Source organism: Grus americana, chromosome 4 (genome assembly GCF_028858705.1).
Source record: "Grus americana isolate bGruAme1 chromosome 4, bGruAme1.mat, whole genome shotgun sequence".
Lineage (NCBI taxonomy): Eukaryota > Metazoa > Chordata > Aves > Gruiformes > Gruidae > Grus > Grus americana.
Window position 1 is genome coordinate 24,491,387 of NC_072855.1, and position 23,433 is coordinate 24,514,819.

The 23,433-nt window shown below is 36.4% G+C and overlaps 1 protein-coding gene across 4 annotated transcripts in view; it reads right to left on the reverse strand.

Moving 5' to 3' along the window:
- ARAP2 (ArfGAP with RhoGAP domain, ankyrin repeat and PH domain 2) overlaps positions 1-23,117 on the reverse strand; it is a 136,546-nt gene extending 113,429 nt beyond the window's left edge. For 2 of the 4 annotated variants that reach the window (XR_008576948.1, XM_054824557.1), the window contains exons 1-6: positions 21,798-21,983; positions 16,017-17,073; positions 8,779-8,849; positions 7,770-7,849; positions 2,935-3,020; positions 1,705-2,061 (exon numbers count right to left, since the gene is read on the reverse strand). Coding sequence is in view for 3 of the 4 variants with exons in the window: in XM_054824557.1 (XP_054680532.1) it covers positions 1,705-2,061; positions 2,935-3,020; positions 7,770-7,849; positions 8,779-8,849; positions 16,017-16,882 (1,460 nt within the window). In the remaining variant the exon portion in view is untranslated. Of the gene's footprint in view, positions 1-1,704; positions 2,062-2,934; positions 3,021-7,769; positions 7,850-8,778; positions 8,850-16,016; positions 17,074-21,797; positions 21,984-22,990 lie in introns of those variants that run through there. The other 2 variants (XM_054824559.1, XM_054824558.1) reach the window with 1 other exon arrangement.
- Between the last annotated feature and the right edge of the window lie 316 nt (positions 23,118-23,433).

Sequence of the window (23,433 nt, forward strand, 5' to 3'; positions counted from 1 at the left end):
TCTCTTCCTTCAAATAGCACAAGATGAGTCAACTGGAACTAAGAACTCTACTTTCTATCACTCTATTAGCTAACTGCCAAAAGTGTTACTAAAAAAAGTACTTTAAAGTGAAATAAAACAAAAGTTAAAGCTAACTGCAGCTTTCAGAGAAGTCAATACACTAACAACTCTGAAAAAATGTGCAAATGCATACTATACTGAGAAAACGTCTTTTGACTCTGTATATAATTACTCTTTGATTCTTTAACAAATGTAAACAATGACAATCCATAAATGTGAATGAAACTTTTGAAACAATTCAAAAAAAAGTTTGAGCAGATTGAAATTCCATAATGGTAAATAGGTTTATTAAACAAGGTTTATTCCTTCTTGTTATTCAGCTTGAACAATGTATCACTGTATCAACACAAATAAAGCCAAAATCAAAGAAATTAAAAACTTGCTAAATCACAACTCTTAAAAAGGAACAAAAAACCCCAACCAAACAACCTAGAAATTGCTCATTCCAGTGGGTTCAAACCAGATTGTATTCTCCACCAATTTAATAACTTTGTTACTAAATCAAAAAATACCTAATTGCTGTACTAGTTTATGAGTAGTGATGATTATTATAGCCACAAATAGTGAAAGGAAAGGCCAAACAGTTTAATATCACCTTTCTGTGTAACTACACATACAGTTCTAAGAACAAAGAATGCAGAACTACTAACGCTTGAGTAGTACAGTAAAATAGACGTATTACAGCACTAACAAAGACAACACCTTTAATTTCTAGACGCTAAGTACTAGTGAAGAGTAGAAATACACTTAAAAAGTAGAACTGTGCCACTTTCAATACAAAAAGGAGTTCAGAAGAAAGTCATAAGAACAAGTGGAGAACTGGAAACTACAATTTAAAACAATGAATAGTCTATTCAGTTTAGTAAGGAGGAGATTAGAAGAATCTCATCAGGGTTTGCAAGCTTTTATGAAGGGAAGATCTGATAATGGAGTGCTCTAATGTAAAACAATCTAAGAAGAGCTGGAATTTTAAGTCTATTAAAACAATTAAACTTTTAAAAATAACAGAAATTAAACATAAGATTTTTTTCAGCTACAAATGGAGCAAAGAGTCTATTCTCTATTGTGTTCCTCTCTCCTCCTCTGAAATTTTAAAGCAAGACTTGGGCTCAGATTCCTCCCATTAAACTTTACGCAGATCAATAAACTAAACTAGGGAGACAATTTACCCTAGAAGCATTTCTAAACTCAAAGCTCAACTTACACACATAGTTCTGAAACCAAGAGGATCGCCAGTCACAGTAATTACTAATTTATATATCCATGTCCAAATTAGTAAAGTAGTATTTCAGAATCAGAGTCTGTTTTCACTTACTTGGTGGCCAACAGAAAATCAGTAAAAATGTACAGATTGGAAACATTGCTACAAATCAATTCTGTATTTTTTCTGCTACAGTTCATGAGTGGTGATCAACTTTTTTAATAAAAATATTTTTCCTGAGTGCACCTCCTAAATAAACCTTAAAATAGGTAACATCATTAAAAACTAAGAATTCAGAAGAGCCCTATGCTCTTGCAAAAAAAAAAAAAAAGTTCCCTTTCCTTTCCCACCACAATAGTAAGCAGCGACCAAATACAAACTTAACATCTCTCATGCAAACATACATCTTCACAATTATACAGTAATTACTGCAGATACCATACCCTTGAGGGGATAATTTATCCAGCCATCCTGCTTTAACCTTCTTTACTGATGGTCCATAAAAACAAGCATACGGTGTTATCGATTCATTTCCAGTCGAAGTTTGATCTCCATCAAATTGCCGAAAATGCATTTGTTCACTGGCCAAGCAATCTGAATCTCCACTTTGTATCTTACTACAAGATGGTGAGTGTGTTTTAGCTTTACTTTTCTTTTTCTTTAAAGGCAAAGAACATTGTTCCACAACAGAATATACAGATTCACTTTCAGATTCTGCTGGTGCTAATGATTTGTTTTCCTGAGACAGGGATTCATTTTTTGCAAATTCCATTGTGTTCCCTTCCTGATTATTAAACGAACTAGAAAGAAAAAGTGCATTTTAGTCTTAATGTATTGGTACAATGCACAAATACATAAAATTAATTAGAACAAATATTGATAAGACATCTTTAAATACGTTTATAAAACTCGTTTAACCATTGCAATAAGCACAGACACGCTAAACACAATGTATCTTAAAACTATGACCATACTGAATCCTCATTTCTCCACCCAACAGGACTAGTAGCAAGGTAACACTTGCTGGTTCCTTTAGAAGCCTGAACAGAAATTTAAAGTGAATTCTCCTTCCTCAGAAAACTAGCCTGATTTATTTTAATATTTTGGACAACGTGCAATATCACCTCTCTCTTTGCTCTCCCACCTCAACAGAAGCCAGGTACAGACTGGGGATTTAAGGACCACGTTAGTTCCTATTTCATCAAACTGGCCACTGCCTCATGATAGAAGTAGAGAATGTTTTTTAGTTTTGTGTGTGTTTGGGTTTGGTTTGGTTTGTTTTTTGGGTTTGGTTTTTTTTGGGGGGGGGGTGGGGGGTTGTTTTGTTGGGGTTTTTTTCCTAATGAGGAGGTTGAGTATGAGAGTACTCAGACTTGGTTAGCTAGGAGACATACAAAAACAAAACTTGTATGTTCCTTGTTCTGACTGGGGAAAAGAGGGACATCTTCCAAATCCACAAGATTCTGAAATCTGGGTTAGACTGTTTCAGGATAGCCACAGAGGAGCCAAACTTCACCTCATATAGCACGGGGTAAAGGCTCAAATAATTAAAAAAAAAATAAATACAGTCATGGTTGTGCCTTTAGAGGTAGAGATCTACTTGTGAAATCAGTAAATAATTCTCCTCCTTATGCTTTGACACTGTGAATTTCTCTATAATTCTTGTTTAATACCATAAATTCTTGTAAGAAGAATACTCTTCATTCATTCCTAGATCCAATTTATTTTCACAAGCCACGAATTCATCTCCATGAAGTTCCTAGAAAAGAAATATATTGTAACCAACATTTGTACTGAAGTAGTGATGTTTAAATTTCCGTAGACATAAATCACACACAAACAGTCTAACTAGCAAAGCTAGTCTTTGCCACATTTTCAAATATGCATTTGAAAGATGCTTTTAAAAGTATTTCAAGAAATGTTATTTTCAGTATTTTCATTTTAAATAATAATACTCCGATAAAACATTCTAGCATAGTCCAAAATACCCGATACAAATTAGGTAAAGAAATTCAGTGCATAGAAATATCAGTGCTCTGATTTTTCTTGAGGCACAACCAAATATTATTTTTACCCTGTAATTTTGTAACCTCAAGAGCCACGTGTTGCATGCATGTTAAATATACCACTTATGATTTGCCACTGCTAACCTATCTTTTATATCAATACTTCATCTCTGAATTAAATGCACAGCCTTCACAGTACAATAAAGATAAAATAATGGTGAATTCAAATTCCTACAGTAAGACTGAACTAAGTCATATTGAATATAACTCGCACTTTCTTGCCAAGCTCTTCTTACTAAAAGGCACATTTATTAATATTTGTTTAGAAATCTTGATCACAAACTGCTTGCAGTGTACAAAATGTCAAGGTTAACACTGTTCAGGAACACTACATTACACACTTCCTAAACTTGATCTGACAATCATATTGCATTACTAAACTTCTCAATACTTGTCGTTCTTCCTTTGAAAACTAAACAAACTAAAATGAACATCTTTGTGCCTTCTGAATGAAGCATTTTAATTTTCTCATTTAAGCTTTGCTGTGTATGTCATAAAGCTGAAGGGTGGCAGAAAAAAGTGGGTAAGCTTTCACAACAGTTGCCATTTATTTTCTGAGCAGCAGTACCTCATCTTGTACTTGAGGGCTGTACCTTGGCAACATGAAAAGGCAAGCTTAAAAAAGCACATAGCCCAAAGCAGAGTATGTGTACACTGCAGCAAAAATTGCAGAAATCACAGCCTGCTGCTAGGATAAACCTAGGTGAAGAGTCTGCTTTCCTCTGCAAGCCAGATCCATTCTAAAAAAACCGTCCACCAAAAAACAACCACCACCCACCACTACCACCCACACACCACACTATTAACTATGTTGTAACACCAAGGATTAGACCAAAAAAATTAAAACACCCATACACCTTGCAAACAAACTCAATGGAAAACTCAAAAGCAATCTGTCCACTGCTTATCAAATGCTTGGATTGACTGGAACATCACAAAAGGAGGGGAAATGGCAGTGTCCCACTTCTGTGCAATCATCAAGAGGCTAATATACATCACTCAGGAAGCATCTGCAGAGTAAAAATGGTTAGCGCCTTTTATCTTCATTTGCTTATCAGGATGCAACCACAAATCATACCCACTGAAGCTATGTGGTAGCACCTCCTCCTCTCTCACACGAGCCATTAATATAACACTTGTATGTCCTGCTTGTGCCCACTCTACAATCTCCAGCACTTGGGCAAGTGAATTCAGGGAGCCTGAGAACTTCCAAGCAATAATCAAGAAATGTGTATCTATTGCTAGGAGATTTTAAAATGCAGAAGTCCACAAACGAAGAGGGGTTGTGGGGACAGGGAGTTCTGTTTGCTCACAAAGACACATGTTTCACCCAAACTAAATCCCAAACATTTCCAATGTGGTGTTTACAGAATTACTCTGCAAGATGCTCAGACTCAAGACGACACAAAACTCCCAACTCCTGCAAATCTCTGAGGTATTATACAAAGGTAGTTAGCAGCAGCATTTTCTCCTGTAGACACCTTTGTAAGAGAAGGATTTCTTAAGAGATAGGTATATACTCTACACAGAAACTGCGTCTAAATAAGTACTGTTCTTATGCACCTATCCTTAAGGAAGAAATCTGACTTCTGGATCCCAGACAGATGGAACTGCCTGCTTGCAGCCCTGTATAAAAATCTTGTATTTTCTATTGGGAAGTAATTCAGATGCATTTTTGGTTTCAGCGGTTTTTTTTTTTAAGATGTAGTCTTGATCACAACAGCAAGTCAGGAAAGTTGAATGCTAAAACATGGACTGCATGAAGAGCATTGGGACTGAGGGAATACTAAACAAAGACTCAACACCACTCAGGACAGGCATCTTCCTTAACAGACACTGCCCTAGTCTTCTATTAATGGCACAAAGCTCTCCTCAGGCTGATTCTTGAATCATGGTTTAGCAATACAATTTTATAACAGGGCCATAAAGACAAATTCCTCCTTTCAAAATATTAAGGGTTCTTATTTTAAAGTGCTAAGATTTGCAATCTGGCCAGCATTCCACAGTATCACAATGCTTTGGAGCTCATCTAGTTTACTGAACTCAATATGCATGTTTAATTTAGTCTGACAGGCTACAGCAAGAAATAAAGCCAATACTTCACTCTAGAGGCCTGAACTCATTAGAATTCAGTTTTTCTGTGAAGGAATTCTAAAATACTTGACTCTTCAGTTGGACACAACAATAAATCAGCTCTAAAACATTTGGATTTTTAGTTATGTTGTTTTTAAATCAATATTAAAAAAAGTTCTTTCTTCGGGTTGCCCTTTAGAGGTTTCTGCTTCTAGCTGGCTGTCTTCCTGACCTAAGTCAAAGGCATATTTTCTTTATAACCTTAATTCCTTGTTCTCTCATGCTCACTTACCTCTAGTCTGCAGTGACTCATTACCTATTTCTACAGACACTCCCTTTATAAAAGCCTATCAAAGCCTTTTCTTCTTTACACCAATGAAACAGGAAGAAGGGTAATGGCCAACTTACAAGCCCTTAGAACAAACTTCAGTCAGTATAACAATTTGCTATGTTTTCTTGTATATAGAAAAACTACATTCTCATGTGAGGTTATCTTTTAAAATGAAGCAGCAGTTACAAGCCCTAAAATCTCAGATACTTTACAGTGTTATTCAGACTTTCTTATTTGTTTCTAGGATACTAGATGTCTACTGAAAAAAAATCTGAAAGTGAAATCTATCTTAAGACCTTTGTTTTATAGTTCCTCATGACCTTTGTCTGCAATTAAGTTCTAACGGAACCAAAATTAACTATGAAGTTTCCAACAGGTATGTGATAAATATAACTCAAAAAACTGTTCACTCTCATGTAAGTGATAATTAAAATCCAAATCTTCAGATCAGGGAAAGCATAATATACTGCATTAATCATGATTCTACAACCAGCAGAAATAGCAATTTTATTTAAAGCAGTTAATCCAGTTTAACAGCATGGTATTTTTGTATTTGGTGCCTTTATAAGATAAGAAAGACTGCTGATAACCTTCCTGGGTATGCTTTTTTTATGACCATTTCAATGAAACATGCAGAATAATGCTACAAAGTAACAAGGCGGCTAGGGAACTTTTTCTGGAAAACCTTCTTATGCCATTGAACTAATTACAAAAAAAGTTAAATTCTGAATTTTTAAAGACATTGGCACAGACAAGACACTGTACACAAGGAAAGAAAACAAAAGCTCAAAAGTCACTTTTGTGTACAGATAAGAATTAGAAGGAGAAACAAGACAGGAATTTATGCGTACCTCCTTAAAAAGTCAACAAAAAAAAGCATAACATATTTCTAAAGAAAAGAAAGTACACACCAAAAGTAGAGATCATTTTTATGCCTCTAAATCCACATCCATTAGAGGATGGAATCTGAACCACTTATTCTCACTGATCAATTCTTAAAAAATTAAATTTGGAAAAAAATATCGTAGGCTCCATTTGAGTAGCTTTCATTTTAGTCAATAGTTTACGATAGTTTAAAAAGTGAAACATTAGAGTGAAGACCAGGACAGAAACTAAGAATAATTTGCTGTTTTCTCTAACTCGGTGGCTTGAGATCGGCTGGGACAAGTATAAGCAATCACAGAACCAACAGTTTCTGGTCTGCATCCAGCTGAGACAGAAGAAGGAGCTGGGATTCACGGCATTTGGCGGATGCCTCACTAAGATAATTTGCCTCCCAGACCTACACATGATTCAGAAGCCTGTCCACATGTCACCTACAGCATTCACACCATTAATTACTGACCCCAACAAAAACGTTCACTTCAGAGAATCCTACAAAAGAAGTGACTTTCTGGGTATACAGCAAGTTTAGGGGGTGCATGAAAAATATCAGAAGTCCTAAGAACTTTCATACACAGGAATTAAAAAAGGCTAAGGCTGAAAGTGACCATCTAAGCTAACATTTAAGCTGCTGTCACAGGACATACACAAGCCTGTGTAGAAACGCCCAGTCTTGATCTGCAATTATCGAAGACAGAAAAGCCACTTTTACCTTTACTAGTTAATTCTAATGGTTAACCTCACTTATGCACAAAATATTACAGTATTCCACTGTACCTAAGAGGGTAAAAGGAAGGCATCAAAGTAGTCTGCAATTACCTGTAACTGATTGTTTTGCATTTGATATGGCAGATTTGGGCATTAAAAAAAGTCAGTCATCTGTACTGTTGTTTAAAAAAACGAAACAAAAAAACCCTAACCAACACACATCACAGCTTCCTATTACTATTGAACAGTACAAAGTTTATCTCAATATTAAGAAAAGCCAGCAGCCCACAAATATTTACACTATAAACCTTTTGCATGTACCTAAAACGACAGAAAAGGTACTGGGAACTGAAAAAGAAGAGGGGAAAAAGAATTAAAGGCAATATAAAACACTTCACATGAACATTAAAGTGAAGATAGACTATTTATATCCAGATTCTCAACTTACTTTAGCACCTTTAGGGTTGTCACAAATGAAGGTTTCCCCATATGGCGAGATGATGGGTGGCTTTTCTTCTGTGAAAGTTTCTTTAAGCAAAAAATAAAAAAAAAAAAAAAAAAAGTCATACAGTGCAATGCTCTACTAAAGTGCTAATAAAATTAACAAGGGATATCATTTTTTTGCTTGTGATTTCTCTGTCCTTCTCAGAAAAATATGAAGAACAAGAAACAGTTTCCCATCTCTAACTGAACTCTAGACACATTTTTCCCCTCAGACACTACCTACTCAGATACTACCACAATTACTACGTAACTTGGATATATCCTGCATACAGGCATTTTCTTCTTTCCTACCCTGCATCAAGTTAAAAAAAAAACCCACACAAAACCCACAACTTATGTTGCATACTTTTAGGAGAAATAACTCCAAAGCGTCCTTTATTCTGACTTCAAAAACCACAAAAACTCATTTGTGCACAATCTTCAGTTTGTCACCAAGTATTTGCTTGAAATTAATACGCATCACTTCAAACAAGACATACCACGAGAGTATGAAAGAACTTTTGTTTACAACTGACCGCACAAGACTTAAATTCTTCCAGTAAACTATGTAATACAATTATTTTCCTGTTATTTCCTGCAGCTACAAGCACTAACAAATAAAGCTACATTAGTCAGGAATACAGTCCTTATATCTTTCAAGAAAAAGCTAACTCTGCTTAAAAAAATCTGGATCTAATCTTAGAAACTCAAAATACTGTAGTCTAAAAAAGTATATTAAAATAAATGAGGCTTAAAGACTGGATTTTCTAATTTTCTTTCTATCAGTTCACAAACAAAAACTAAGTAAAAATGCAGAAGTGGTTAAATGCTCTGCTATTACATAATCACTTTTTCCAGACCTTCCAGATACCCAATATTTCTTAAAATAAGCAATACTCATTTTAGACAACTTTCGTCTGAGGTTTCTTTTTTCCTCAATCTTCAAAATGTGAATATCAACAAGTTTAACTCACTGTTTTGTGAAATTTGCCTTCCAGTGCAAGATATATTTGCAAGATCCAGATTTCTTCTTTTCTGAAGGGAACTTGAACAAAACAAAGCACAAAATGAAAACATTAAGTGAAATTTCCCAGAAATGGAGCAAAAAACATCTTATGCAGTTAAACTACTAAAATTATATACTAATACAGAAATAGTCAATTTTAAGTTTTGAGAATATTTCTGATCTAGAAGTCAACAATGTCTTTTCCTCCCTTTATGACAATGAATACTTCTCTGATCCTAGCACACATCTTGAGTTTGGGTTTTGGTTTTTTTGTTTGTTTGTTTTGAATTGACCTTATGATACATTTAGATTGCTGGGAAGCATGGAGATCTCCCACTCTTCCCCCATCCTTTACCTTCTCTTCTCCCTCACACTGATTACCAATGACTATATTCGAAGAAGGAGGTACTATGAAAATATAATTTAATGTTAAGCTGAAAGGGAGCCTGGGCATAGAAATCCAGACAAAACATACCCTTAACCACTGAAAAAAAAAAAAAAAAAAAAAATTATTCACTTTCCTAAAATGAACTTCTTCCCAGAAAGTTTTCTGAGACATAAACAACATTGCATTGCAAATGCCTGTGACCACCACTGCAGATTTTGTAGATCGGTAAGAACGTATTCCCATACGCAACAAAAGAATTATTTTATTATTGGTCTATGTGCTGGCCCCTAAGGATTTCAGCAATTTCATGTATAGTGGCACTCATAATGCTGCTAAAGCATTTTTTTAATTATTATTTTTTATTATTTTTATTATTATTATTACTACTATTAATATTATTGAGATTTCAGGCTGAGACGGCAGCTTTAGAACAACAATGCAGGAAAAAATCTGCCTGAAGTAGTACATTTCTAACCCACCTTCACTACTCAAGCAGTCTGTATTAGAGCTGTTTTCAGCTAAGCTGTGATTTCCCGTTAACCTGAAATATTAGTATTTTTTCCTCTTACTACTTTTTCTCTGCTTGAAATAAGTGATACAGATCCTTGTGCATCCTTATAGAATATTCATTGATTGATAAATCCCATACAAGATCCTTGAAGTTCTAACATTTTGCAGGTCCTCTATCTTCAAAGCAAACTATGTTTTACTAAAAATACCAATATTCCTAATTTTTGTTTCCTCAGACATATTGAGACATTTTATTCTTTTAAGATTAGCTATCTTCAAAATTTCAGAAATACTGTCCCATGAAGTCCAAGTTGAATTACTCTATATTACAGGTTGATGTTTCTCTATGACAGAAGGCATACACTGATGAACTACTATTTCATATCTTTTTTAATCCGCGCTGTAATCTGCCCCAAACAAATTACTGGATTAAATTTAAAACAGAAGGCGCACCTTATAAAGTTACTTGACATTTCAAGTGTTATCCAGGTTATATCAATTAAGTTTCTCAATGGCATTTTGTGAAACCTGGTTTTAGAAAACAGGGTGAGTTTGGCCAGTTAAGGCATATCACGGCCTAACTCCCATAGATAGTTGTTTATTCTCCCAAGTTATAATTACAAAAAAATTTAAAGCAAAGTTTTAAAGCAAATACTTTAAAAGTCTGTGTTTCTTCATACGTTTTACTAAAATTGATATAGTTACATCTTTTGAAGCTACATTAGCAAACTAACTTTGTACGAACCTCATTTTAAAGAGCCTGGAATGCGTACAAAAAACCCTCAACTTTTTCACCACAGACCAGATTTCTTGTTGTTAGGTTGGGGGTTTCTAAGGGTATTAATAGCATTAAAATAAATTAGAGATACAGATAAGCAGCTTTGACTCAAAGAGCTTTTAAGATGGTTTTCTTCCTCATGTAAAACAGTGAGTCATTGGCTTAGTTTCAGGGTGGATAGATTTAAAAGTGGGTAATAGTAATGAGTAAAGATAAAATAGGAAATAAAAAAATAATAAATCAGCTTACAAAGATCTGCATTTTTTTTAATTCATATATTTTTCAGGACTTGTGTATTCTTTTTTGGTTATGTACCTACATGAATGTATATACATGGCAAGAAAACCTGCTAATAAGCAAACTGTAGTCTTTTTTTCCAGCAATCAAAAATAAAACCTTTTTGTCATTTTTAGAAAAGAGAGTTTTAACCTATGTCAAGTAAAAACTATCTCAAGATGTAAAATAAATGGAACAAGCTACTTTGAAAGATTATATATAACACACAACATACAGCATAAGATATAAAATGATAATAATTTGTCGATGCTCAATAGAATAGTTATTGTACAAATTCAATAAAGAGACAGAAAAATACTGAAGACTGAGGCAAATAAGATTGAAAAAAATCTTGTATTTACACAAATCTGTGATTTTTCTTAACCATTTCCAAAATTTAATACTTCTTCAGATCATTAATCTTCTTTATTTTGCTCTTTATAGGAAGGTTGGTGCACACAGTCCACCAATCACAAGGTGTGCCCATTTTACAAGGATGTAATAATAATTTCAATTAAATTATCACTTTGTTACAACCGTGGAGATTAAGACCCACTATTTTCATATATTAAGAGGGGCTGGAAGCAGATCAGGCTGCATACTCTTCCCCACAGCCCTGTCCTTATGCACAAACAGGATGAAAGGGTGTGATGAGGCAGTGACTGGTCTTGCTAAAGGCTGAGAGACTGGAAAGGTGAGAGCTTAGCACTGGGCTGAGCTGTTTTGTTCAATACACTCCTGTCACCTCGCAAATACAGTGAGGGAGGGAAGTCTAGTCAGTGCTTCAGAGTCTTTACTGGCATTCATCTGCTGAGTGTTTCAAATGAATGGACCTTTTGTTTTCAAACTCATTCAAAACATGTTTTCATTTCTATCTATCTCAAGATCTAACCCTCCCATAATGCAAATATGTCAAAAGTGCTCTAGCACGCTGTGTTAGAGCTTTGGGGTTCACAGACAGATTGCATAGGTTAATTAATGGCGATGCTTGTCCATGGGAAAAGAGAGAGAACAACTCTCTCCTTAAAAATTTGCTTTGTGTGCCAGAACACGGAGTAGAGAGACAGCAGCTCTAGCCTGGGTACCTCGTTAGCAATCTCGACCATCAATATATTAAGAAATGGAATCTAAAGAATATCAGCATCAAGCAAGAAGTTTCAACCATAGGATTGCGGTTGCAGAAAATGAACTGTGCCTGCTCAGGCCAAGTACCATAATCTATTTTGTTTATTTATATTTTCCCCCAAACAGCTTACTTCCAGAACTATTTTTGGTCTATTTCTTCTTATTTCTTTTAATAAACAATCAGAGCAATCCCACTACTGAACAATACAAGTAACAAAGTTGGGGGATATGAAAAAATCTAAAAGTATATAGACTTCATCAGCCTGAAATTTTATCTGTGCAGCATTCTGTATAACAAACGGGTCTACCATGTTATACATCTGCTTAAGCTTTTCTTTGAACAGATTGCTGCTCTGAATGATGCAACAGTAGCTATTTCATCTAAGAGCGACTACTAAATGACATGGTCCAAAGCATCCAAAGCCTCTAAAACTACCCCTATACTTAGTGTCTTTAATCTGGTGCTAAAGGCATGTCAGTGGTTAGCTCCATCCATTGCATTCCTTTCATTATTTTGTCTTACGAAAGCCTCAATTTTTCACTCATGTCTGTATGGAAGAAGTAACTTAGGCCAAAAGTATCAAGAGGGACCACGAAACTTCCAATCCGCTCTGTTTAACCCTTTGCTCTGTTCCACAACGTAACTGGGGAACCACACTAAAAATTTAAGACTGCTCACAAATACAGAATTCAGGGCCTCAGAAAGGGTGATGACTTTGAAATAATCTGCATCCGTAACATCTTTATTAGACAATTTTAGAAAATTATTTGCAATCCCCTTAACAATTCCAGTGCTTTCAAATACAGAATTAGTAAAGATCACTCTAAAGGTATCAACAGAGAGCTCACAATACCATAAAGCGGCAAAGTCTAGCTGACAAGAACCTAGCATAACTACACATCAGTTCAATATTGATCAACCAAAAACACTACTAAAATCTGCACAATAACCTATCAAGAACACTGTGTAAGGGTCACTTTTTGTTTTTTTTAACTCTGCACCCCTCAGTACTACAGTGATGACACATATACTTCAAAGAAGAAAGAAAACCAAAATATTTCCAACCTCTAAAATGGTACAGTGTCTTACCAGCCGACAGGCAAGAGCCAGGAGCCCAAGTGGGGCACAGGGAAGCAGATATAATTGCAACAGAGGCAAGCACATTGTTAGTAATATGAAGTGACACGGTCACCACCGTATGAACTTTTTGTGACAGAAGGCACATAGGAGATCATGAGAAAAGCATTTCCTTGCATAAATATTTAATGACTAATATCCAGGCATGACTAGAAGGAAATGCTGAGTTTCCCAGAAGACTTCACCAGGATTTCTCTCACACAGTGTAGTATGGATGAAAGCAGTGCCTATCAATGAAAGTCAGTTGAGAATGTTTGTCTATGCAATTCTGTAAGACAGACACAATCTTTCCTGAGGTTAAAGATGCTGCAAGATGCCATTTTAAAGTTCTGTATTAATTCTTTGCCTCTAAAAAACGAAACCAAACACCCGGCAAGGTTATCAAGAACATTTCTGTGAAGTTTAAGTTCTGTTTTGAAGTTCCGGTTTAGCCGTGATCTTCCTCAGACAGACTGCTGCTTGTCCTTCAAGATTTCCATATTGTTATAACTGGAGCATAAAGATGAAGAAAATAAGCTGGAGCTCACAAATCAAAATGGTGGGTAATGAAGTTAGTGACCCAGTCACATATCAATCACTAATAGACTAGGATTTGGAGGATTTACTTCAATGGTGGGAAGACTACAAATATAGCATATTCTCTCTGCTGGATGATTGTTTCTCTAAAGACATTAAGAGCACTCTTTTAGTAGCTAGTCATTGTTATCTTTTAGGATGAGATTCCCATTTCAGCTCAGCAGGAATAGCTTTATTATATGATAATCACTCTACAAAAGTTAATGTAAAGCTACTCCCTACTGAAAGAGGTTTATACTTAAGTTTCAATAAGTACAATTTTTTGGTGATTTAGAAGGCACTGATGAAACATTTTTTTAAGGTACACAAAAATCTCTTAATTGTTGCAAAGAATCTTTGCTTCCCTATCTGTTCAATCAAACAATTGTATTACAACATTTAATATCGACTTCTTTCAATAATCTAAAAGAAACTTATAAGTGCTGGGAAAACTCTGCGTTTAGGGCCTGTATAAACTCGCTAATGATGTTTCTAACTGCTGAGATATGCAGATGAAAAAGACAAGATAAATACAAAACAGTCTCAGACATGTCCCTTCCAGGCATAGCTAGTGGTTTAATAAAAAAAAAAAAAAAGACAAGACTAAAAAGAGTGCAATCTAATAATTTGGAAATGGCTACACTGACAAAACTTTGCATGTCTTTGCATTAATTTTTCTTCTCTGTTTAAGACGCTTAACCAGTGTGACCAGTAAAACCTTAGAAAACCTTATCGTTAACAGAACCAAAAATATCACAAATTAATCTGTGGGGAGATATTCTTCATTTACATAGTCTGTAATACTGTGATCAACTGCACATTCAGTGCCTACTATTTTTAACATTCAAATACTATAACTTTTATTAAGATAGACCTGGAGTTAAGTTCTAACATCAGACCTTTTCCTCTACATTCCATCATATTTTTGCAAGACAAGCTACAACTAATGCTTATTCAAGACAATAAATGCTGCTCATTAATTTGTGGATTCAAATTATGAACTCAACCATTTTGAAGGAAGAAAAATCCACACCCACATCACATGAATATTTTGAAACACATTCAAACTCTTCTATGCAATTTACCATAACAAACTTTATTGGACTCTATCCAATACTATTCTCACCAGTGCTGCACAGGACTATCCTTACAAAGATTCCATAAACTGTGAAAACCTTACACATCTGTCCTTTCTTTCTTTCCCCTTTTCTCCACCTCTTTTTATGTGCGGGAATGCCCGTGGCCCGCCCCCCCCCCCCCCTTTTTATTCTACAAGCATCATTAAAGTCTAAGTTTTTGTTACTATGAGAACATCTGCAAAAGCCAACATCTACTATGACAAACTAGTTGCATTCATTCTCTGAGTTAACAGTTAAATGACCATCAGTTTAGAAAAATCTAAGAGCCATTTTGAAGTAAGTCCCTGCTTTAGACCCACAGTATAATGTAATTTCTTCCTCCAAAAAATATCTTATTCTAATTTAAAACAAACAAACAAAAAACGTATTTATATTACACATAAAATTCATGTGCTTTAAGGCTAAGTCTTAAAGATTCTCATGTAATCGTCTTGTTATGCCCATGCGTGCAATGATCTCAGACATATCTTGCTTTGTTTACAAGGAGGCTACACTATACAATGCACAAAACAGACAAGAAGGTTTTTCTAAATTTTGCCCCACTTTTTAGATTACACCACATTAATATGTGTAGTAGTTTAAAACTTCCTAGATCTTTCTTGTAAGTTACATATATAAAAATAATAAACTTGTATTTTCTAAGTATCTCTTGAAAGGTACAATCTTAAAAGTTACTAAGATACAACCTGAATACTTGTGTTTCACAGTAACATTTGTCTCATCATAAAAACAGATTTTTATACTTATCAGTGAATTTTTAGCCCTCTTGAAATCACCATTTTGTCATCATTTTCCTGTGATGGATCTGAGTTTCATCAGACACAGGAGCTAAGGGCTAATAAATATTATTAGCAATGTTTTGGTTGGGAATAGATTCAACAGCTTTTTCTGCTATTTTTCAGTATTGGCTTTGTTACACTTGTGCATTTTCATTCTTCCCCATCTTAACAGCATACAGATTAAGTTAACAAACAACTATATCAAGCATTTTTAAACAAGGGTTATATCTGAAGCAATAAAGATTTCTTTCTTTGAAAATAAGTACACACAGAGATGATTGGGGAGGTTATTTCTAAAATTTCCCTTTATACTATCATTTGAACTTTTAATTTGCACCAAAGCTTAATCCTCCTTCAGTTAATTTGGCAACATTCATTCCAGATCCAGTGTATTTACAGTACATATAAAAAAAATAAAAATCACAAAATATTACATAAACAACCACGAGAAAGCCCAAACCATAATTTCTACAATGACAGTGATTTTTCATTAGAAAAAAAAAAAAATCAGCAGTTACCTTGATAAAGCTTGATCTTTACTTGATTTAGGAACTTCTGGTACAGGTCGATGCCTTAATATAAAAGACCGGCTTGCTCTTGGAAATTCTTTCAGGCAGTTTTGCATATAAGAATCATATAAGTCATTGTCTATCATTTCTCCTTTAAACTTAAAGAATGGAGAATTTGGCTCACTATCAGATAAATCATCCTCATCTGCAAACATCAGATGTTTGTTTTCACTGTATTTTGTCTCACATGAATGTGCAAATGAAGAAGGAGGATCATGAAATGCCAAAGAGCCAACAAAGTGCTCATCAGCTTGGTATGCAGCAGCTTCTTCCAGTGATGTGTCTGGCTGAGTATTCGTCTTAATACTTCCACTTAGATTGATAGCTTTTAGTATGCTGTCTGTATTCTGGTATAAACTAGGAAAATCCAAATTCGTAAAGTTATCGTCATTTGCCTCTGGTAAGTTTTGCTCTGCAAGTTTGAACTTTTCTTTATCAATGTAAGCTTTATTAAGTTGTTCTGACAATGTTGCTGGTATCGAGCTAGTCCCATCTACGCTTGAATTGCTTACTGGAGACTCCTGATCTGAGGACGAATATTGCTTCTCTTCTAAACCTTTCAAGTCTTTGAGTTTTAGATTTTCATGGAAAAGAGAATTTCCTTGTATTTTTGAAAGAGCGATGTCTAATTGCTTAAGAATCCTTCTACGGTGCCCAGTAGGCAACACTCCCATTTGCTGAAGCACACTGTTATTTATTCCCACACAATCTGTCACGACGTTATAGCCATATTCTTTAAAGTTAGGAAGATACTGCCCCAAGTTAATGTTGACCAAGAATTCTTCAATATCAGTGCCATTGCCCGTGGATGACATGATGGCAGCTTCATTCCAAATATTGTCCCCACACAGTCATGTAGAAATATAGTCAGGATGCTTGCATATTCACTAGCAACAAAGCACTCTAAATTTGTTGTCAGACAGCCAGTGGAGAATATCAGTTTCTTCAAGACACTTCTTCAAGTTTCTTCAGTTCAAACTGATTTTTTTTTTTAAAGACTACAAACCTACAGAAAAAAAAAACATTTAAAAAATCCCATTAATCTTGGATAAAATTCTGAAAGGCTTCCTGTCATTTATACAGTAATATTTTTAAATTGCTTATATACGAAAATTTCAAAGAGGGTAAACAGCATAACCTCTCCCTCCTTTTATCTTGGCCTGTATAAAGAGAACAGAGAAATCAAAGTCTTAACTCAGCACAAGTAATACAGTCTTAAAATGTATAATCCTAGTAGTTAGCATTAAGATGAACAGTTAAGAGATGAACGACTTATCTACATACACACACTCTTATTACACAGTACTTGGATATAAGGGGGAGAAGAAGTGATCTAAGACCAGAGCTGGAACCCAAAGCTTTCCCATTCCCATGCGAGCATCAATTAACTACAGCATAGGGCTTCTACTCCCTTATCTTCTGAGCCTTAAACTCTTTTTAGCACAGAAACAGACTTTTAATGGGAAAAAGGAAAAATGACTGGCTAGTGCATTCTATGTGAACTGTGGCTTCAAGCCCTCTTCAACTGAGAATCCAACTGAACAAGTACCATAACAAATAAAATAGTTTACAAAGGTGGAATCATTTCTGAGCACGTTGAGGGAGGCAGGGAGGGAAGTGCCTTAATTGTTCAAATAACTACAGTCAGAAAGCTATGGAGGTGATCAAAATAAGTCTTGCAGATCAGGCCCTTCAAAGAACTGTTGCTCTGGAAAACCGGAAACGGGTAACTACCAGCTTTTCAGCTCTGTCAAGGAAGCAGTCTTCCCTCAGCCACAAACAGTAGCAGAGGCATAACCCCACTGGCAATTGTTGGCCTCCACACTAGGGACATTTGGTATCTCAAGTACCTGTGACAGTTTTTCCTCAGTATTTTCCAACTCAGCTTTTGCACTCTCCAGATTCCACCTATGTGAGCTCTTCTTTCTGAAGGGCCCCTGAAGGGCCACATCTAAATTCACGATTTACAGAATCCAGAAGCTACCATTCTGAAGGTGTTTGAGACAGCGTGAAATCACATCTCTTTAAAGAAGGTTTAAGATCAGCAGCAGTCAACAGGTTTTTTCACCTCCCTCTTCCTGCATGAAGAGTAATTTGGCCTTAGGGAAACCTGCTGACTGTAGCAGCTGTCCTGGCACGCAGGTACTAGCCTTAAGCAGCCTGGAGAAGAAAGAACAGCTTCGGTAGAACAGCGTAAGACTTAAGTAGCAATTAGAAAGAAAAGAAATCACATGCCCAGATTATATTGATGGTAGTAGGTATTGATACCTTATTCTTCAAAATATTTCCTGACAAAAAGGGAACTCCTTATAATCTAGAATTGAGGCTTAAAAGATTGCCTAATTTTGTACTGCATAAATTCCTCCAATAAAGGATAAAACCTCTTCCTGTAACACTTCCCCAATATCATTATTCAGAAAAGCAGTCATAAATAAATCTTTATGCCCCCCCTCATTCCCCAAAGCTGCATTCAAATAAATACAAATTTAAAATCATGTACTAAATGAAGCACAACTGTTATCACTGTTATTACTGATTGTACTTTATTATGATTATGAAATAAATTATTAAATAACTAATTCAATCACTAGAAGTCTTTTCTTGCAAAATTTTGTAAATTACTCCCACACTTGCAAAAAGCAGTAATCAAAAACAGGGGAAAAAACAAACCTCTTTTTACTTACACCATATATATACACAAATGTAAATGACATAATAACAGGAAAAAAAGATCAACAAATCTACATTTTTTCTGGAAGATGTAAAAATCAACACAGCACACTTACTATAAATGTTGCATTATTTAGAAGTTTTTGGATTCTTGCTAATCTCTTTAACTTCATTTTTGGGGCAATATTTTTTTTTTTATCAGCTTTGGTCACTGTCTACAAGTTTGAGAAGTAACTTACTATCTTGAATATGAAACTCACACAACTAAAACCCTTTAGAGGGAGAACTCTATAGGCCAATCAGATATCAACCTCCCAACAGAGATGAAGTTTGTTAGGGAGTTAACCCTCACTAAAAGATTCCCAAGTCATTTAAATTCAAAAAAGCCTTGCATTGAGCTAAGCAGATTAACAATCAGCTTTTAGATTTAACTTTGTCCTTTCCCAACCTGAGCACTTATCTAAACACTCATCATTCCTCTAAAAATTTCAGACATCAGCATTTCCTGAAGCTCTTCACGTAAGCCTCTAACCATAAAAGATAAAATTCAACAAACAGTATGGCCCCCACCCATCTCTAAACCCAGAAAAATACAATTACACAGTCTCTTAAGTTGAATATATATTCTGAGAACAAATGAGAAATAATTAGTACAGAAATTACTAAAGTGGGTAAAAAGTATCAGGCAGACGCTGTTTGTGCCAGACAACAGTGTCTTTCATGTATCTATTAATGAAAAAAACCCCACCGAAACACCAGAGAACCTACACATGCGCAGGTATATAAAAACTGTGCAATGTTAGCATATCGGTCTAAGTGCTTTAAAGTTGGAGTTGCAATTGGTTATCTCAGCTATTTCTACCCCCTTGGCAGTTCTGGGTTTCATGGTGGCGTTTGGGTATTTTTTCCCCTGAGGTGACAGTGGGTTTTTTCAGACACTATCATTCTCTCAATCCCCTCATCTTCAGCAGTAACAAAAATGACACTTAGGAAAGTAGCTTTTAGTTATATGTTTATAAATAAATAAATACATATATTTATACCCCCACACACTCTTGTCAGTACCTAAATACTGTTTTTTCTACACACAATAGCTTTGCGCACACTTTATTCTGGAACACCTCCAGCGTTGCTACTTCAGGAACTCAAATACCCACGTATTATCAGTTATCTGGATCCTAACCCATCTCTGTATAAACCACATAACACTGCAGAGGATTACCTAGCATAGAACAAACTTTGTTTCCAAATTTGCATGAACCATTACTTTTTGTGGCATATTTTGTAAATGAAATATATAGCAGAGAACAGAAGAAACTGCTCGCTGAGAAGACATTTTGACCACGAAATGCTAGCACTGCGAGAAGCTGAAGCCCAAGCCATTTTTTTGTTTCTGCAGAAATCTACGGCAGAAGCTGCCAGTGCATCCATCAAGATTCATAAAGACGTGCTATAGATCTGGCCTACCTCTACAGCTGGTTAGATACTGGTAAGTTCAGCGTCTCACGTATTTTGTGGGTCTGAGCAAAGGGTCATACTGACACCTGTTTTGGTTTGACTACTCAGAGGAAGATTCAAGTAACAAACAGCTAAACAAATCTACGCACATGGGTGAATGTTTGTATCGCAGGCTAGAAGACAAATACTAAAACATTTCTTACATTACAGTGTTTTATCCACACTAAAGGCTTAAGCTCAAGAAGTATACAGAAAAGCAGAACTCAAGGACCACCTTATCCAATATATTAATCTATTGCAATGTAATTAATATCAATTAAAAAAAGAATTCAATCTCTTCCATAGCTTTAACTGCAGAATAAGTCATAACACACTCTAAAGAATGTTTGTACAGCATTAGATATGTAGTGCATATACACGATATACACACATTTACACGCATACATTCACTTTCACATCCATATTTGTACCACTACAAGTTTAAGTAAATAAGTCTTTAATACTAGTTCACATGGTTCCACACATCCTGTAAACCAAAACTTTTACTCTCAGCAGAAAGGCAAAACAGATTTTCCCCACAATATTTGCTAGAAATAAATATTAAAAAAAAAAGAAAAAACAAACCATTAGGGGAATTCGTCTTGCTTAGATAAAACTGATTCTTGCTGTACTAGCATACTCTCCAATATAGAGTAACCAAGAGAAAAGTTGTCATTCAACATGGTTACTAAAAATGGGAAAATGCTATAGCAGTTACAAAAATCAAGATTCTTGGAAAACACTTGACCATTCAATTTTATAGAAATAAGAGTAAAACATCTGAATTGCTATATGGAAAAAACAAGTCAGGGGAAACCATCTAGGCTTTCCTTCCAACAAAATATGTTTTGACAGGTGATGAACAGCAATTTGTGTTGCACATCCCAAGCCTTATATAAGATCATCCAACATTCTTCCATAGAAGATTATGTTTCTCACACTTCTTTTCAAACTGATTTTCACGTCTAAGCCCCTTCCATAAGATGTGAAAAGGAAGGACAAGGAGGTACAACAACTCTGAGCAACATATCAGTTTCTTGTTTTACTAAAAGTGACAGCTAAATAGCACACTAAAAGAAAAATGACAACACTGGCACAGAAAAAAATACGTAACTTTCAAGACCTTTCCTCACATGGAGAGTAAGTTCCTGCATCTAATGTTCTCAAAAGCCGTATCAGTTGATTCTATGATTCTTCCATTCTATGATTTTCAAGTTGACAACATTGATTGAAAGATAGAGGACAAATCTACCCTGAAACAAGCAAGCAATCTAACTTTTAATAATGAAATATGTGAACAGTAGGATATAGCTGAATACAGAAATACTCAAGTGAGGCTCTCTTTTCCCCTATTTTAAGATCACTACTGATACTAGCATGAAGAAAGTGTCGAACCTTTAGAAGTGCACAGCAACATAATCACACTTTAAGCAATCAGTTCAACAAATACAAGCAAGTTCAGGCTTGCTCCCAGCTTCTGCTAAACCACATACTAGATTAAGATCCAAACAAACAGGGGAAAAAAAACAAACCAAAACAAAAAACCACTACAACAGGACTTACCATGGAGTAGGATGAAATCTGCCAGTAATGAATTTCATCTTCCCGCTGTACTTGACTGCATACAAACTGACTAGACTAACAGGCCTAGAAGACGTTGTAGATCATTAAAGATCTTTCAAAAAAAAAAAAAAATCTACATAATGCAATCAGCACAGTGACTGCATCCTCGAAAAAAAAGAATTCTTTCAAAAGACCTTTTTAAATTGGTTACTTCATGAATTAACATTTGGGTCAACTCAAGAGCAAGATAACTGATTGCAACAACTCCGACAGAGCTGTTCCCCTTCCAAATGCAAGGAAGTTACTAAGTGTAGTTCAACATAGTGGATAATTACGAAATACCTTTAAGCACATCCTCTGTCAAGATGTTCTTGGGGGTTTTTTGTTTGCTTTTTGTTTGTTTATTTCAGAACACCTCTCTTCCAGAGAAAAATTCAGCCACCTTCACTACCTCAGAGTCAAATCTCATACTGCAAGAAATTCCAGTGGAACAACCTGCAGACAGTCTCTGGAGTAAGGCACCGCATGGTAGGAATAAGCAAACTAAAGGTGGAATTGGTTGAGTACACTTTAGCAAGTTGTTGTGGCAACACGTGGGCGCTGTATCATTCACTCTTGTCTTTTCTATCTAGCACATCCTAGTGGCTCTTTAACTTTCTCAAAGTGAACTTCATGCATTTTTTTTTGATAAAATTTCCAGCAATACACTGGCAACTAACAAGAAGCCTGTGTCTAACTTCATAAAAACAACTCATAAATAAAGAATAATAACATGGTGTTCCTTAGTATGATATTTACATACAGACCGTTAAAATAATTTAAGCTAAAAAGAAAACAGGAAGGAAAAAAAATACACGCCTTATTTTCTACCTGCCTACGAGCTATTCCTTGTCAGATTCCAACCTTGGTATCTGACACTCATCTGAGACATGCCCTGTACCAAACCACTCAGCCTCGCCCCTCAACTCCCCGGTAACTCTAAAGTTACTCCCCAGCAGTGCGGTTTTCGCTGGCCGCTGCGCTGCCGGCGGGACCGGGACTGCAGCACCACAGCAGCGGCCCGCGGAGAACCTCCGTACCCGCAGCGGCCCGGGGAGCCGCCCGCGCAGGCCGCCGCGCCGCGCGCAGGGCAGAAGGCGGGCAGCCCTCGTCCTCTGCCTCGCAAACTCCTCACCCCGCGGAGGCTGGCTTACCTCTGGCAAACAGCACCGGGGCACGGGGGGGGAAGGAAGAGCAGGGCTTCAGATAGCTCCAGCTTTCTTTTCTCTCTCCGGCTCTCCGCTCGCTTTCTTGCTTTCTCTTTCCTTCCTTCCTGCCTGCCTGCCTCCACACCCCACCCCCGCGCTGCTTCCCCGGCAAGCCGCGCCCGCGGCGCGCAGCTCGCTCCCTCCCTCCCTCCCCTCCCTCCCTCCAGAGGAGGCGGCCGCACCTGGGCGCGGGCGAGCAGCGCCGCCGCTCCGCGCGTGGGCAGCCGGGGCGGGTTCTCAGGGTGTGCTCGCCGGACAGCATATTTTTTGAGGAGTCAGGAGGAAAGCCGCTTGCAGCGGCGGGCTTGGGCTCCGGGAGCACGGCTGCCCCAGCGCATCGCTCCACAGGCGCCCGCGTCCCGTCTCTTTCCGCAGCCCGGGGTCGGGTG